This window comes from Mauremys reevesii, linkage group 1 (assembly GCF_016161935.1).
Source record: "Mauremys reevesii isolate NIE-2019 linkage group 1, ASM1616193v1, whole genome shotgun sequence".
Taxonomy (NCBI): domain Eukaryota; kingdom Metazoa; phylum Chordata; order Testudines; family Geoemydidae; genus Mauremys; species Mauremys reevesii.
Window position 1 is genome coordinate 41,563,504 of NC_052623.1, and position 18,557 is coordinate 41,582,060.

The window sequence follows — 18,557 nt, forward strand, 5'->3', positions numbered from 1 at the left end:
TCTTCCCACCCTTTGCATGTCTTGTTTGTTTTGGATGTAAGCTCTTTAGAGCAGGGACTGTCTCTAGCTATGTGTCTATACAGTGTCTACCCCAATAGGGACTCTACGAGCTACTGTAATAAACACAGTAATAATAGGAGAGAGGCATTAATAGGAAATGGTACAGGAAGAATTGAGGTAGAGAAATACAAAGGAGCAATGATATGAGAGTTTTGAAGGTGCTAATAAAACTGAGGAAGGGCAATGGAGAATTGAGTCCTAGTAGTTTAAAACAGTCAATTTCATGGAAGATTTTATTTTATGGTGAAGTCCTAGCCCCACTGAAGTCAATGGCAATGATTTCAATGGGGCCAGAATTTCACCCCTTTAGGTATCGCACTATTGTTACAGGTTAACATGCTAGACATCTGACGCAAAAGAGTGAGAAAAAATGTCATGTAAAACACTGAACCTTTTATTAAGATCTACTCAGATCTTTATTTTCATGTCCATTGAGTATCATCAAAATATAAAAAGAAATATTAAGCATACCTCAGCTCCTAAACTGAGAGAGGTTATTTCATCCTCAAAAGCAGAATGAGTATCAACATGAGGAGGAATTCCTATAACACAAAAAAGAGAGAGAATAAATAAATAGTCCCTGCAATTATAATGAAATACCATCACTTTTAATGTAACCTTCTCCCAAGTCCCATTTTCACAGCTGTCCATATGTAAACCACAACACAGTAACCTTGTGCATTTTTATGCCTACTATGTGTAGGGCAGTACTACAGCAGATCAAAAAATGGAATTTCCTTCCCCTCTCATGGGAAATTCTGATATTTCAACAATTGTTTTCATCCCAAATCAACATTTTTTTTCAAAATGCCCTGCAGTAGCTCAGTCACAGGGAGACTCCAATGAATCATGGGAGACATAGTCTGGCCAGAGAGCAAGGCCCATGGGGAGAACGGGGACATGAAGGACTTGGAAATACAACTTCCATGAGGTACTGCAGCTGCTCTGGCAGACACACAGACTAATGTCGACCTGACCCCAAATTAAACATTTCGTTTAGATTCTCCTGATCAAAACTTCTGTCAAAATTGATCTCTTCCTGCAGAAAGTTTTGATTTTTACGATATCCTATTTTCCAACAGGAAAATGTTTTGTTCTAATTGTTTTGGCCAGACCTATACACAGTACCAATATCAGAAGCCAGATTTTGCCCCCAGATGCAAATGTATTGACTTCCATTAGTTTCAAGAGGAACAATATACTTAATCACATACAGAACTACATAGGTTAAGCTTCTTACAACAAGTTCACTATGTTACAACATGAATTGTAGAAATTCTGCCCTCAGAAATATACTGAGGTCAGCCTGATAAAAGACATGTGCATCTATTATTTCTTTGTAGCAGCATCCAAACACTCCAATCAGGATCTTATTGTGCCAGGAGCTGCACAGACACATACTAAGAGACAATGGCCTAAATTTTTGAAAGTGAATAGGGATTTCAGGTGCCTGAATTCTTGGATCTTCAACCTGAAATACCTTATAGAGGCCTGATTTTCTCAGTGATCTCAGAAAAATAAAGCCCATTTAAAAGGTAGCCGCCCAAAAACTGAGGTTCCCAAAATCATTAATCATTTTTGAAAATGGAAGTCAGTGTCCCTGCCTTGAAAAGCTTAGAAGGTAGGAATAGAATTTGACTCAGTACTGATACTGGATAGTATTTATATGAATTCACTGGATTGCACATACTGTATGCTAACTAATGTCCTAAATGCTTAGTGCTTAAGAAAGGTTTTAGACATATCCTGTATTTGTGGAAGAAAGTTACAATTCATACTAATTAATTCAGATAACACAGCCAGCAGCACATAACCATACCAATTTAACTGTCTGATATGTGAACAAACAGGGTCAGATGTCTAGACCCTAAGATGGCAGATACTAAGTACACTGTCAGAGATTAATTCTGGAATGGAAGTGTTTGTCCTTCATTCATAAGGACAGACCAGATATATTCCAGAGAAGGGAAAACCAAAGCCAGGTACCTTGCCTTGATGACTGAACTCAGCAAAAAGCACAGCATATGCTTTACCCTGTGGATGCCTGAGTGGAAGTAACTACCTCTTCTATCCTACTGAGTCTGGAAGACATTGTTGGAGCAGCACTCCCTTCCTCCAGTACAGGGATACAGTTTGCATCACCCTGAAGATGCTCTCACATGTACTTATAGATGGGGGCTTCTTGTTGCTGGCAGAACATGTCAGGAAAAGTTGGAGTTTGGCCAGCCCGTTGAAACCCCTGCAGTTATACTTGGACCAGGTGATTTTCTTGAATCTTTGTCTCAGGAAGTGAGTGAAAAATGTGTTTGGTTGATCCTGTCATACACAGACTGTTTACCTCTCCAGGTTACCAACTCTTTTATAACATGATCAGCTTCCATGACCTGTCTAAAATGCTTGGGCCAGATTCTAATCTCAATTAAACATTTTCAATACCAGGGTATCTCTAAATGTGAGTTCCCAAGTTAGGAACACTGCATCCAGACACTGCCCTCAATTCATGAAAGCATCTCTGTCGAACTTAGCAGATGCAGAAGTGCTGGCTCCAAATCGTAGCCATTGTAGCTGGTTTTCTGCTTTCAATCCTAGATAAAATATCGAGTTTGATTTTTTTTAAGGGGAAAATGCACTTACCTTGTCCAGGTTCATACTGGTTTATTGTCAACTGATCAGGTTTATGTTTGATATATCCCTGCTTCAAGCACTTCTCCAGAAGCGTACTGCAAATTTCCGGGAGCCCTGTTATTACAAACAGAAGCATAAACCAGATGTTTTCCTATTCTTTTTTCCTGTTTTTGGTGAAGGAGAAATCTAACAACTGGACAAAATTCACTGAAAGATGATAAAATACACTAGCCAAAATGGGGCTTGTAAGTCTGTGCACCCCATCAATTACACAGGCAATTTTGTACTCACTATGACGTGTGCATGGAAATAGTGGGTCTAATCCTGCAAACCCTCTACATGTGTAACTTGCACAGATTATGAGGAGTTTTTAGAAGCCCTCCACACACAAAGCACTGGCAGCACTGAGCACACTGTTCACATGTGGAATTTCTATTGTCTGTGAACATAAATAACTGGGTGCCAAATTCAGTGTCATTGAAATCAATGGCAAAATCCCCATTCACCTCAATGGGTGCAGAATTTCACTCAGGTGCACAAGTGCTTTGCACAAAATTAAAGGCTGAGTTACGGCCCTGTCTTAGGGCAGTCCCTGCCAGGAGCACCCTCCTCTGGCAGGCTGCTGAATGACAGACATGCCTGCCTCAGTTTCCTTCCTGCAGACTCCCCCAAAATAGCCTACAGAATCTTTCTGAAGGCAAATACAGCCCTTGTAGGGTTATCTTATTAAAAAAAGTACAGTCCACATAAATCATAACAAAAGCCCCATTATCATAGTCCAGTTTTCCCCCAGCATATGCAAGACACAGCCCTGGCATCTCTCACCACAACCCAGCTCTCCAATGCAGCCCTTTCCTGTGCTTGTACCAGGTCAGTCACTGGGCTCTTCCAACCGAAGGGCAATCCCACTCTTCCCAGCTGGAACCCCGGACTGCCTCTCTGCTGGGAGCACCCCTCACACCTCCCAGCCCTCTCACAGTTCGTCACGGTCTCACTCTCTGGCCCTGCAATGTCAATGGGTAAGCCCCTCTGCTGTTCCCCTGCTGTCAGCCCTCTCCACCCTTAGCTCCAGCAGGCAACTCCCTCTGCTGCTCCTCCTGCCTTCAGCCTTCTCCAGCCTTTTGGCCCTGGCTCTCTGGCTTGGGGCTGCCAGCCAGTAAACCCCACTTGCTGCTCTCCTACCTTCAGGTCCCAAACATACAGTCTCCAATTCCTCCCTCTTCCCAGGGATGATCTTGCAGAGAGCTTTCTGCTCCTTGCAGCTTTCCCCACAAACCTCCTCCAGTCTCCTGACTGACTCTGACCAGGACTCTCTCCCTCACTGGGTCTCTTCCTGATCTTTTGTCACTGCCAGTGCTACCCAAATGGGAGCATCTGCACTGGCACAGGGGAGCTTTCATTTACTGGGGCCAGCCAGCCTGTGACAGACCTCTTTGAAAATCTGAACCTTAAAATTTAACCCTTAAAGCTTGCTACAGATTCAAAAATTGAATTAAATAAGGTCTCCTAATAAATCTATTGAATTTAAAGCATTTTATCAGTAATATGCAAAAATGAAACCTTCAGAGAGTTTGCCGTTTGCTACTATACAGGACAAAAACTTAACTGTAAAATTCAGCGAAGTACAGCACACTTGAATGATATGCTAAGAAATATTCCTTTCAGCAATCTGTCAATACTGATGGTTATTACTGCTTTTTCTCGCCAAAACTTGTTCCCTCCGTTTATGTTCGTCGCACACACAGACCATTTAACATCTAGCTGGAGGCCACAAAACAGCCAAGACAAATATCAACACTTTTATGATTAAGCACAATTTCAGATGAAATATAATGTAACTTGCACCTGTCTAGGGGAAACTGTATACTTGTCAACTTAAACACTCATGTTTAACTTTCAGTTCTATATTTTATTATTTATACAGCTAGGTTGTAGATGGCTCACTTTGTTTTCTGTGACTCATAGCTCTCAGACTCAAAGGACAATTTTTCAGAAAGTTTTCATGATTGATTTGAGCAGGGGCGGCTCCAGGCCCCAGCACGCCAAGCGTGTGCTTGGGGCGACATGCCGCGGGGGGCGCTCTGCCGGTCGCCGGGAGGGCGGCAGGCAGGCAGCCTTCGGCGGCATGCCTGCGGAGGGTCCGCTGGTCCCGCGGTTCCACCAAAGCCGCTGGAACAGCGGACCCTCCGCAGGCACGCCTGCGGGAGGTCCACCGGAGCCACGGGACCAGAGGACCCTCCGCAGGCACGCCTGCGGGAGGTCCATCAGAGCCGCGGGACCGGCGATCGGCAGAGCGCCCCCCACGGCATGACGCCGTGCTTGGGGCGGCGAAATGTCTAGAGCCGCCCCTGAATTTCAGCACAAAGGGGAGTTGTTTTGGAAAGTATAAGGAAAATGCATTCAGCCATTTTCAAGTTATTTAATGTGTTAAAAAATATTTTTAAAGTATTATATTTTTACCACCTTGAATAACTTGAACTTTTTTATTGTGTGTGTGTGTGTGTGTGTGTGTGTGTGTGTGTGTGTGTGTGTACACACCCTTTTTCCAGTACAAAAATGAATTTGAAATGATCCTCATATAGCGGTTATTCAAAAAACGACCGAAATTTAGAAGTTCACAATCCACATTTGGCTAGACCTCAGTGAAGAATGGCAGCCATGATTTTTTTTCAAACTTTTTTAAACATACAAAGTTATAAGTGATTAAAAATGGGTTCCATTCATGCACACTAAAATATGATTACTAAGGCACTGATTCAGAAAAGTATCCCTATTCAAGAAGGGTGGTTAAATTCCTTAAATTCCATTGAAGTTAATTGGATTTACACACTTGCTTAAGTGCCTTCCTTAATCAGGGCTTTAGTTACACAACTTCTTGGGACACTACACTGTACTGAAGTTAGGTTCTGTGTGTATCTGTTGGAAAACAGACTTAAAACAAATGCCATTTCAAAATGCCTTTTCATAGGAAAGTTCTTACCTCCAGGCAATGGTTTATCTTTATCTACATTGTTGTTATCATATCGAAACTCGTATCCAAAATGCTTTACCCTTCTGTGTTTTAAAGACTTCTGGGCTGCGAAGCAGAAAAAATTAAACAATGTAAAAATATTAAAATATGTACAATATATTTATTTACACAATTTGCTATGCTTGCAGGGTATCTGCCTAACACCTATTCCATATAATCTCTGTGCATCTCAAGAACTATTCAATAGTTGAAAATACTATTATTTGTGAACCTCACTTTCAATATACAACTCAATTTTCCCATGTACTAAGAGTGACTGAACAACACAGAGCTTTAGTACCATTTCTCTTTGAAGTCAAAACCCCAATGCTTTTACACATAGCAGCAATCCCACAGACGTCAATGCTTACACATGGGAGCAAGGGCGGTCCCTGGACCTTGTGTTTGTCTCTCTCTGACAACAGTACCAATTTTCTTGAGCCATGGCTGACACTTTGGACAAGCTCATGATATGAACATAATAGGAACTTTCACTTCCTTGCATCGTTACACTGCACACTAACTGAAGTCAATATAATGCTTTGTGCTGTGTCAAGGAGTAAAAGTTACTTTGTAATATGGAAGCTAACTGGAAAAAATAACTGACTTTGTTAAGAAATTTAATTCCACAGAGCTCATTCGAAACTACATGAGCAACTGGGAAGGGAGCTTTGACTTCTCCCTGGTACTCCAAAAGCTCCAGCTCCCAGGAAAGCTATCAAATTACAGGTGCTGCATTCTGAGAACAAACTCACTGACTGACCATGCTGTCAGGAAATGACTCAGCAGTAGCTGCTTCTGGAAGCAGGAGCATAATTCAAATTAATCCATTCATGAGGATCACCTTCCACCACATGCCTCTAGTTAATTGTAACTGTATGATATAAAACTCAATTTTAAAAGGACTAACTATACAGAATGATTTTAAGGAATAAATTATCTAGGATGCAGACTTCTTGCAGAAATTAAATTCAACAAAAGGACAATTTGCAGTTATTTTTGAAGGTCTCTCTTTCTGTGGTTCTACTAACCATTTTGAATTACTTCATTTTCTGTCCAATCAATACTTTCCAACATCCTTTGCTCTTCTTCAGGAGACACAAGCTCTTCAACCATCATCAGGCCTGGAGGCAAGCTAATAGGTATAACGTCCTCCCAATGCACTATGGGTATAAAAATAAAACAGTGCTACTGCTTATGGAAAACGATCCACTTGTGTTCTTTTATCAATAATGATAAACCCTAGATTGATCATCATCTGAACTAATTATCCTCCTTGGTAGCATAAAACAGGATCAGAATTCAAGTTCTGTGCTATACAACCCAATTCTCAAATCTCACTGTGTAGGACCTAAGAGACTTAGTGTTTTCCACTCTCAAAAAATATCTGATTAGTCTGTCAAAATAAAGGTCAAAACTTTCCCATGCATTTCAGGGGAGATTCTAGTTGGATTCAATTTTATTTTGCCAGGACTCAGCATTTGTCACTGCTCATGGTTGACAAGCATAGAGCACAGTGAAGAAAGTATGTCTGAATGCTATAAGCCTGAATGCTATATGCTGTAAGAAATTATATAAAATTAAGATGGCCATTTGTAGCTCTGCAACCAGATGCGATGAAATGTTCACTGCAACACCTATCTTGATAGAAAATGACTTACGTAGCAGGCTCCCTACGTGCAGCCCTATGAATTATTATTGAAAATGATCTGTACTATGGTAGAGTTTAGGGGCCAAGATCAGGACCTCATTGTGCTAGGTGCTCTACAAATACAAAGAGACAGAATTCACAATCTAAACAGGCAAGTGTTGTTGTTCCTCTTTTACAGATGAGAAACTAAGGTGCAGAGAGATCAAGTGACTTGGCCAAGGTCACACAGGAAGTCTGTAGAATGGGAACTGACCTCAGACCTCCCAAGTCCCAACCTATTGTCTTCACCACAAAGACCATCCTTCCTCTCCAGCAACAAATGGTTTGGCTCCAAGCTACAGAGAGACCATCTCTCTCTCCACCTGATATAACCACATGTGCTCATGGAGGTGTTCCAGCTGCTGCCTCCTAAAGGAGCTGCTAGCAGGACATTTTCTGTGAAGAGTCTTTAGTTCTGGCATTTATTCCATGCCTCAGACTACAAGAGACCAGATTTCAGGGTATGCTGCAAGACCTCTTTTTTCCCTAGACTTTGGTTAATGAGGAAAGTAGATTAATGCTCCTATTATTGTTTGATCCTTTTGGGCAATTCATTTAGCTTTTCAGGTTCCTGGAAAAGCTGACCCTTATATCTGATACATGTATTTATTCATCTATTTTATTCAGCCACATAAAGTATTGTTGCAAGCATCCACAGATTGCTCTAAGTGCCATATGATAAAAGAAAAGACAAAACCCAGGAATGATTCACCAAACACGGTTCAAAAATATACAGTCAATTTCTGACCCCATTGAAGTCCATGACAAAACTTCCATTGACTCTCATGGGGCCAGAATTCTATCCACAATTCCACTATAACAAGCAACTGAAAAGCAAAGGAAGAACAGTGATGCTTTATGGGATAGCAGAATATTGATACCTTTTTCCACAAAGTTAACATACAGAGTAACATTTTGGTCGGAGTCCTCCAGCGTTATCTCTTTCCCATTGAGAGTGTCGTAGGCTTTCTTGGCTTCTTCTGTCGACCCATATTTCACAACTGAATAGGGTTTATTTGGAGGCATTAAGAGTGCTTCCACCAATCCACATTCCTCTACTAGCCTGAGCAGTTGGTGTCTATTCACACCATTACCCAGACCTCCATTGGCAACGACCAAGTTCTAATTTAAAAAAATTTAAAAAATAGACACGTTAGCGGTCACCACTGATTTGTTTACCTGAAAATAGCATTTCACAAACACAAGTGTCATAAAGAGAAATGAAGCTATTATCTCTAAATCGGTCTGTGGTTATTCTGTTTGATATTCCAAAGGAAATGTTTATATTTCAATTAGTCTGCGGCTAACTGAAGCCCAGAGCACATTAGTACAGCACACATTTAAGGGAAAGGCTCTTACAAAACAAGAGCATTCAAGCTCGGAGAGAAATAACATGCCCATGTTTGTGTGTGCAGACACCACAACTGTGCCTGCAAACAGGTATCTGTGCAGAGGAGATGGGGGGGGAGGGTTCTACACATTTACAGTACCTGGATGACATGTGCCTTGCACATGCCCTGAACATTCTTGTCCCTCAGCTACAGAGTTTATTTGTATTTGCAGATTCCATAGCCAACAGTTGGCTGTAACTGTCCTGCAATACCCTTGACAGGGTGGAACAAAAATAAATCCCATTGTATTAACTCTATCTGCCTGATTTTTTTCATGACAGCCAAGTGTTATGGCTCCCACAAATGAACTCAGAGAGAACTGAGCCCAGCAGCCCATTTCTAAACACTCACAATCATTTTTTTTGAAGGAGTGGCCTCTAACATCCTCGACATTTTTCTCTTTACTCTCTTCTGCAAGGAAGGGTAACCCTTTCCTCTGTCTGAGGAGAGTCTGATGCATTCATTAGTATAGCCCACTAGTGCTATTCTTTCATTGGGCCAGGGGAGAGCAATACGTGGTATCCCTCATGCCCCATTTTAGGAACCAACCATGCAACCAGTGCTGAGCAGAATCAGCCCTGAGCAGGATCAGCTCAGAATCCAACTTCAGATCCCCTTCAGGGTACTTCGCTGAGTTGATGCTAGCTTGTCGGGGATGCCCCAAAATGCTACAAGTAAAGATATACTGGACATCCTGCTGAAAAAATGGAATCACCCATTACCCAGGGGGCCTGCTACACAATACAAAATACAGCTTTAGGGCCCAAGTTCGTCCTCCAAACACTTATGCACAGGAGTAGTCTCAATGGGACGATTCGCCATCACCAATGTGCCAATGTCTCAGTGCGGCAACACTCGGGGTATGGCTACACTGCAATGCAAGCCTGGGCTCAGACACAGGCTTGAGCCCAGACTCCTCTTCCGTTTACACACAGTCCTGTCGTACTCAGACCCAGGCCCCAGGACCTTGCAGGATGAGTTGATTCGAGCCTAGGTCCCACTGGCCCTTGGGCCCAAACGCCATCGTTTTGCATTTGTGGATGCAGCTCAGGCTGAGAGTTAGCCAATGCTAACCCACAAACTCATGGGACACTGTTCTTTGTCCTCTCTACCCCAAAAGTAGCCAATTGACCCCCAGGAAATGGAAGCAACCCCACCTGAACAGCCAGGCAGCGTTTAACCCTTCCACTTTATTCTGACCGCTAAGCTACAGAGTAAACCTTCTCCCGCGTTAGCTACAGCCATCAACCAGAAGTCATCTTTTGCCAAGCTTGTCGCTTCCTGATCCCGAGAGCGCAGCCAGATTTTTGTGAATCTCTGATGTGAGGCCAGCAAAAAGATGAGTTTCAGTAGGAGTACTAGCAATGACCATGCATAAAAAGAGATAGAGAAGAAGCTGGCAGTGCTGGGAAGTCACTGGACCACAGACTGGGTCAGAGAATGGATCAAGCAGTTCAAGACCAACTACTGGCAATCCAGGGATGAGAACTGTGCCTCTCAGAACTCGCCTTAAACCTGCACCTTTGATGAGGATTCTGACTGGGATGCTGGGTACTGCACCAAGCACAGAGCCAATAGTGCTTACAACAGCCTGGTCAGCTGGGGTGGCAAACTTCTGATCCCTGAATCCAACATAGGCATGGAGAGGGGCCAGTAGGCACTGGCTCACACCAGCAAAATCACTATGGTGCTGGAACCAGTCCCCAAGGCAGCTTTGTCACTGTCTGGAAGCTGGCTACCCCAGACTGCTACAGGTCTATTGCTAACCAATTTGGTGTTGGAAAGTCAAATGTGGGTAAAGTGGTGATGTAGGCTTCTGAGATGATCAGGCATGTGATTTACCCAGCTGGGGTGGGCAGAAACTAGATTTGTGAAGCAATTGCTGATTTTGAGAGAATGAGCTTTCCAAACTGCACTGGAGCCACTGATGGGACTCATGCTCCTCAGGGAGCAAATGAGTACATAAACCGTAAAAGGCGCTACTCTTCTATTACACTTGCCCTTGTGCACCACAGAAGCTGATTTATGGACACCCATTTGAGCTGCACTGGAAGGAGGGATCATGATGCCAGTGTTTTCTGCTGGGTAGGAGTTTACCTTCATGGACAGGCTGGGATTCTGTTTCCACCAAAGGACATTGTCATAAATGGAGTTACTGTCCCCACGTAATCCCTTTTACCTTGGCTTATGAAACTGTATCCTGATCTTGGGGCCTGGCAAAAGAAGGGTTAATCACACTCTGAGTGGGTGCAGAATGGTGATTGAATGTGCGTTTGGCAAACTGAAATTCCACTGGCACTGTCAACAGACCTGTTTGCATTCCAGTGTCATCAATGCTGTCCGCATCACTGTGGCTTGCTGTGCTCTTCATAATTTATGTGAAGCCAAAGGTGAGCTGTTTGTCCCTGAATGGCACTATGGCAGTGATGGATCGCTGAACCAGTACACTCAGCCAGAAAGTGCACCTGTGACAGCAGGACGCACCCAGGCAACACAAATCCGGGATGCTCTGTGCTCCCACATTATGGATTTGCATGGGCCAAGGGAAGAGGGAGAACAGCATGTTTAGGAATGTTTTTGTACATCAGTGTTTACAGTAAATGATGTATTGTCACAGCACACAATGAAATGTGTGTGTGGGGAGGATATTGTCACTGTACACAGTGAATGGGGCATATTAAGAGAATCATAGAAAATTAGGGTTGGACGAGACCTCAGGAGATGATCTAATCCAATCTCCCTGCTCAAAGCAGGACCAACCCCAATTAAATCATCCCAGCCAGGGCTTTGTCAAACCGGCCTTAAAAACCTCTAAGGATGGAGATTCCACCACCTCCCTAGGTAACCCATTCCAGTGCTTCACCACCCTCCTAGGGAAATAGTGTTTCCTAATATCCAACCTAGACCTCTCCTCACATGCTTTATATACAGTCCCCAAGGCCTGAATATCAAGTTATATAAAGGGGGAGGGATAGCTCAGTGGTTTGAGCATTGGCCTGCTAAACCCAAGGTTGTGAGTTCAATCCTTGAGGAGACCACTTAGGAATCTGGGGCAAAAATTGGTCCTGCTAGTGAAGGCAGGGGGCTGGACTCAATGACCTTTCGAGGTCCCTTCCAGTTCTAGGAGATTGGTATATCTCCAATTATTACCTTTTTTTTTAATCCACTTCTGGATCAATATGGTCGCCCGCAAACAGGTCTCATGCTGCTGGAGGGACAGGACAAGCTGCTCACAAAGCTCCAGAAATGTAGCTCTCTTCACGGAAAAGTTCTGACCCCATTGCTGGCCATCCCAGGTGTGCATAACGATGGGATCCCACCAATCTGCACTTGAAGCCCTATTCCAGCAGCACAGGTCTACACACAGGGCATCAGCAACTATACTGAGAGTCGCGAGTCATACCAGCCAGTTCCAAACTTCTGTATCTGTATCGTCGTCCTCCTCTTGCTCCGTCATTAGCTCCATCAGGTGCTTTTGGAGGGTCACGAAACATTGCTGAAATGTGCACCAGCATCTCATGGAAGCTCTGCCTGTTTCCTGATACGGGAGTGAAAGCCCAAGCAAGAGAAGTTCTTCAAATGGTGACTCTTCCATGTTGCTGGCTCCAGTTGCTGGGAGCATGCAGGCCAAAACGACGGCTTGGCAGGATGTGTTGGCAGGCTGTGACAACTTCCTGGGGTGTGCGGGGTGGACGGTCAAGTTTTCCAATTCTGCACCATGAACCAAGGGCTAGAGAGGTCACATTTTGGGAGGACGCTAGGTAGTCTGGCATATGATTGGTTGGACTCGGGTCTGCATACTGCAGTATGGACGCTGGTGCCCCAGTGTGGGGCTCTGACTTAAAATTTCTTATCCTAAGGTTACCAAAGAGCATGGACACTCAAGCCCCTGAGCTTTCAAACCCAGGGTCTGCAGACTCAAGCCCCACTAACCCTGGGCTTACATTGCAGTGTAGACATATGCTCAGCTTCCCCAGCATTGCTTTATGGCGCACTGGAGCGCTGTGGCAGTAATACCAGGGCTCTCTTCAAGCACTACTGCCTCAGCACAGATGGATTCCCTCAATCACAGGCTTCCCACAAAGTCCCTGACTCCCCCATGCCATCAGGTTCATCACAAAAAGATGCAGCCTCAAAATGAAGCTGATAGCTGAGCTTCTGAGACTCCTTCATATGCCAATTTCTCTCTCTCTCTTTCTGGGGTGGAAGAGAGACAGCCATCCCCGCTGTTTATTTAGGTTCACTTGAGTAAGGGGGAATCACCTTCTGAGTGTTTAGTTTTAGAATTTCAAAAGTGGCTGATATGCAGTGTTGTTGTAGCTGTGTCGGCCCCAGGATATTAGAGAGACTAGGTGAGGAAATCTCTTTCATTGGACCAACTTCTGTTGGTGAGAGAGACAAGCTTTTGAGCTACACAGAGCTCTTCATCAGGTCTGGGAAAGGTGGAACAGATAGTTTAGCATAAGCAATTAGCACATATTCTAAGGGACCATTCAAGATGAAGTGGCCCATTAACATCCAACAGTAGTTTAGCATAAGCAATTAGCACATATTCTAAGGGACCATTCAAGATGAAGTGGCCCATTAACATCCCTATAGTAATAGGACAAAAAGGGAGGGGTAGTGGGTTACAGATTGTCATAACAAGACATAAATCCAATGTCTTTATTAAGACCATGATTTTGAGTGTCTATCAAAGTTATGAATTTAAACTCCCAGATTCATCTTTTGAAAGTGTTGGGCAGGTTCCCTTTGAGGATGAGGACTGATAGGTCGACATAATTTAGTGGTGTAGACATGCCCTCTCTCAGGAAAATGATAAAAGAAAAAAACACATCATCACCTGTGGGTGAACACTTTTCACAAAGCGATCACGCTATATCTTATCTATCAGTCCTCATCCTGTGTAGCTTGAAAGCTTGTCTCTCTCACCAACAGAAGTTGGTCCAATAAAAGATATTACCTCACCCACTTTGTCTCTAAAACTGGCTGATGTCCAAAGAGTTATCAGAATGTGTGTGTGTGTTGGGGGAGTGTGGTTGTTTCGCTAGTGGAACTAAACAAAATATGACAAAATTAAAAAACAAAAAAAAAAGGCATTTATAAATATTTCCTCTGCAAAATATAGTATACCTCTACCTCGATATAATGCTGTCCTCGGGAGCCAAAAAATCTTACCGCGTTATAGGTGAAACCGCGTTGTATCGAACTTGATTTGATCCGCTGAGGCGCGTAGCTCCCCCCCTCCACTCCGGAGCGCTGCTTTACCACGTTATATCTGAATTCGTGTTATATTGGGTGGCATTATATCGGAGTAGAGGTGTACATATTTTGCAAAAATTACAGACAAGGTCCAATTGTCTTCTGAATCGTTATTTTGCCAAGTTTGGACAGTAAATCAATCATTTCAGTGTGAAACAGAGGGATTTTAGTCCTACTTTAAGGGCAAATTAAATGCAACTTTAAGTATGGAGTCAATATTGGTGCCTTCATATAACTAACAAGCATATGCTGTTATTGCCCTAAAATGGCATATCTGCATTTCACATGTTTTTTCTTCTCAGCATCTTTCCCAGAATGAGTCAGCCAATCTTTTTCTAAAAGCATTTCTATAAATGCTCTATTACCTTTTCTGAAAACAGATCCTAAAAAGTTTTGTTCTTTCAAATTATAGTGTCTAATTCTTCCAAACGAGAGCAAATTGGCTTGAAAATGGGATGGAAAGATTTAATAAATGGAAAAGATTGACAGGACTCTTAAAATCTTAACAAGGAGTGCTAGGTGACATGTCTGAGTAACTACTGAGAGATATTTCTATTATGAAGTCTCAGGACAGTGTCAGTACTTCTATAAGTAATCACATTTTCCAGAGGTTTACAAGGCAATCATAAAAAAAAATTGTTCTGGCTTGAAACCAGCAAACAAAATCTCAGTGAAGAGTGAATTTCAGGAAAGTCTCTTCATTACCTAATCTGTGTATTGTCGCTAGACCACAACATTCAGAGGATTTTCAAAGTCTCTGTGTTAAATTCAGCTACAAATTCTGACTATTATTACTGTATTATTTTTATTTGGACTGCTGTAACACCTACAAGCCCCAGCCACGGACCAGGATTCCACTGTGCTAGTGCTGTAAAAACACAAAACAAAAAGATAGTCCCTTCTCCAAAGAATTTGCCATCTGTACTAGGTTTTCAAATCATTATTTACCTACATCCTCACATGGTTTTAAATCTCAGTGTAAACCAGGCCCAACAACTTGTCTTAAAACAACTGCCAAGGTTGCAATAGCAACCATAAGACTAGAATGAGGAAGAGTCCTGAGACAGACGAGGCAAGACATTTAATAGGGAGTTTGAAGGAGAGAGATTATGCTTTGTGGAGAAGCATGGAGGGAAGAATAATGAAGGCATAAAAGTGAAAGCAGAAGAGACAAAGAAAGCAATATGGGAAAAGGAATGGGAGGCTCTAACATGTATATTAATTGATGAAGGTAACAAATTTTATTAGTAATATAATACTAGCCACATGAACAATCCTTTCAGCCTAAAAGACCTGGTCCAAAGACCATTAAAGTCACTGGGAGTTTCTCCCTGGATAAAGAGCTTTGACCAAAGCCCAGAGTGCAGTTCTAATTTGGAATCAATCTGAAACAATCAACATGGAGTCTCACTGCCCTTTTTACAGTCACTTTTCAGAACAGAACTGCACTTTAGCCAATATATAGGTGAGGCTAGGATATGTGTAAACTATGCATTCAGGCTCACATAACAACAATTAGAGCTTCAAGTCACCTGGGTGGTGTGAGATACACACTCGATGCCCTCATGCCTCATTAAAGTGTTTCTGGCCTTGATCTGTTTCCTCAATAATTTCTTCTCAGATTTATTCCGTTTCAGATTGTTTTGACCGGTGCTGTCCATTTCTGTACCGAAGATTCGGAAAGACAAGGCCACAGCAGAAGGGAGAAAATGTTCAAGATTCCTTTAAAAAAAAAACAACCTGAATGTCATTTATTCATAGGCCATTTTAAAATAGTTTTTAAAGAGCCACTAACAACAAAACTCCTATGTAAAAAATCTATTATTTCTATTACTAATAACACCTCTGTTCTAATCCCACCTTTAATACAAATCCTTCACAGATCTTGGGGGAGTGTCCCATTTTTTTCCCCATTTGAAAAATGGAGAACAAAACTCACCTACTTCACACTGCTCCGGTGAAATTATTCACCTCCCTCACAAGTCCTTTTTAAGGTAAGAATGGGGAACTTCATTTAGTTCACAATTTTACAAATCTTACAATTTGGGGGAGAGGATCACAAAATTTACTTGAATGTAAAAACTGTTTTTTCCCCTTCAATTAATCCCCATGAGATTTTTTTTCCTGTGGGGTGATTCATGCAAGATAAAGGGCAATCTATGCTACATATTAGGGAAGAAAAAATTCCCAACCAGGTAGACTGCTCTGAGCCAAGTCCTATGTATAGTATAATGCCAGATTTATTTTTTTCATTTCAGTGTTTAATCTCTTCCCCATTCTGTTCCTTTATTCACTGCCTGTGGTATTAGTTTTTCACCCTACCTGCTCCTCCACTATCGGTTTCATCCTGTTATTTCAGTTGGTTTCACCCCCCCTTCTCCAATATCTCCAGAGTGGAACAAGAACCCACAAATGTCCAAATCTGAGTTGAACTTCCATCCTTGCAATGTTTGAGGAGGTTTGAAATCAAATACCTATATAACACAGCTCACCGAAACCAGGCCCCGTCACTTAAAGGAATCAAACAGCTGTGCATTCAACACAATATAGCATTCAATAGAATGTGTCACAAATCTTCCATTCAAACTGTTTTTCGATAGAAAATAAGGCTTTCAACGAAGGGCTTGTCTACACTGGCAATTTACAGCACCACAACTTTCTTGCTCAGGGTGTGAAAAAACACTCTCTTGAGCACAGCAAATTTCAGCACTGTGAAGCACCAGTGTAGACAGTGCACCAGTGCTGGGAGCTAGCCTCTCATGGAGGTGCCGTGACCACACAAGCCACATTAAAGCACAGCCGTGTCAGCGCTTTAGCGTTGCCAGTGTTGACTAGCCCTAACCAAACCTTTTCACAAAACGTGTCAGCTTTCCAGAGAAAATGTTTATATTGTGTTAAAAGAAACATGGACATTTTCAATTAAAATGAAACAATCCGTATAATGGTAACATTTTGTCAATCAACTTTCTACTTAACACATTTTTAAAAACTGATTCACTCCCGACCCTTTCCCTGTTTATGTTGTATCTTCTTACCCTTCCTGGCTTCATATCACATTTTCTTTCCTATCACAGATCATGCTGTATCTTTTCCGCTACTGTCCTTGGTTTCTGCCTCCTTTTCCTTTCTGTCTCCTTCCATCTATTTCAAACTCTCAGGGTGAAATCCTGGCCACACTGAAGTCAATGCACAACTCCTGCTGACTACAGCGGGGCCAGGATTTTGCCCTCTCTTTCCATACCCGTGTGTTCTCTACCTCCTGCCCTATATTTTCTGTCTCTCCTATCTTCTCCCACTTCTTTCTGACAGCACTGGCTAGACAGATGAGCTATGACAGTCCCTCCTCCCCTTTTCTTCCTTCTCCCATTCCTTTACTCCTGCTAACCCTTTCCCACCGGTCAGCCCCCTGCCCCAAACTGTAGAAAATCTATGTCAATTACCACTATATTTAGTTATTTGTGTCTCACCCCATCCTCAATGCTTCATCTGTTTGTGTATCTCTTAGATTATAAACTCTCCAGAGGAAAACTGTCTCCCAACCTGTGTTTGTAGAGCACCCTGCACAATGGGGCTCCAATCCTCATTGGGACTTAAGGGGCCAACCATGGTATAAATGATAAATAAACAAACAGGAAAGGTTCCTACACTACACAGGCAAGTGGATCTTTCGTCCTGGAACTCACCCATTCCAGATTGTGAGTGTGTGTGTATAAAGGACTTTGAAGAGGAAAGGTCCAGTGTGTGTGTGTTCTGTGATGTTAATGACATTTTATATCACTAAAAATGAACTTTCAAAAAATAAAATGATCTTTTTAATGAAAAACAAGACCTACCAATGAAATACAAAAAATCTTTTCAAACTCTTCACCTCCATATGTAAAAATGCAATCAGTACTAATCTCTACAGCAGGGTGTGACACTACATTCCATATTCTTCATAGAAATAATGTTATGACGTGAATATGGCATAACTAAGATATGTTTTATGCAAGATGTGTCACGTGAGATATCATTGGAAAGGTTATGATTTGCTGAATGTATTTATCCAATTTGTATGCATGTATCATTTCTGTATCAAGAGTTAGGAATATTAACTATGTAGCAATTACAACTGTGTTTTCACCTGGGAGATGCCCACCAGACAGTAGGCAAAGAGTCTGGATGAGCCATTAAGGAGAACAATAGAACTTTGAAAATGCTAATCTCACTCCTTCCTGAGAAGTTTACTGGGATGCTGCATTGACACAGCAGGGTCAGGTGACCGTGTCACCTGCTACTGGACAATGTCTTGTTGGTACTTTTCCACTGTAGGGAGATGGGGATCAACAAAGGATTCCCACCTTAGGTAAATCCTTTTTAAGGCTGGGGAGAGGGTTAATCTTGACTCTCCTCCATGGCCTGCCTGGGAAAGAAGACCGCTAAAAACACTGGGAGGGAAAGGCAGGGTTGAGTGCAGGCTGAGACAGGGTCTAGTCTGTAAAGAGAACTAACTGGAAGCTATAGAAACTCTCCAACTTGC

At 42.5% G+C, this 18,557-nt stretch overlaps 1 protein-coding gene and 1 long non-coding RNA gene across 2 annotated transcripts in view; one reads left to right on the forward strand and one right to left on the reverse strand.

Moving 5' to 3' along the window:
* Positions 1–7,621, forward strand: part of LOC120368931 — an 82,458-nt gene extending 74,837 nt beyond the window's left edge. Inside the window, exon 3 of the long non-coding RNA XR_005582852.1 lies at positions 7,525–7,621. This is a non-coding gene — a long non-coding RNA (uncharacterized LOC120368931). The remainder of the gene's footprint in view (positions 1–7,524) is intronic.
* ALKBH8 (alkB homolog 8, tRNA methyltransferase) overlaps positions 1–15,760 on the reverse strand; it is a 72,834-nt gene extending 57,074 nt beyond the window's left edge. The window contains exons 1-6 of the mRNA XM_039481673.1: positions 15,571–15,760; positions 8,267–8,507; positions 6,727–6,858; positions 5,666–5,761; positions 2,695–2,799; positions 532–602 (exon numbers count right to left, since the gene is read on the reverse strand). Coding sequence (XP_039337607.1) covers positions 532–602; positions 2,695–2,799; positions 5,666–5,761; positions 6,727–6,858; positions 8,267–8,507; positions 15,571–15,699 — 774 coding nt within the window. The 5' untranslated portion in view covers positions 15,700–15,760. The remainder of the gene's footprint in view (positions 1–531; positions 603–2,694; positions 2,800–5,665; positions 5,762–6,726; positions 6,859–8,266; positions 8,508–15,570) is intronic.
* Between the last annotated feature and the right edge of the window lie 2,797 nt (positions 15,761–18,557).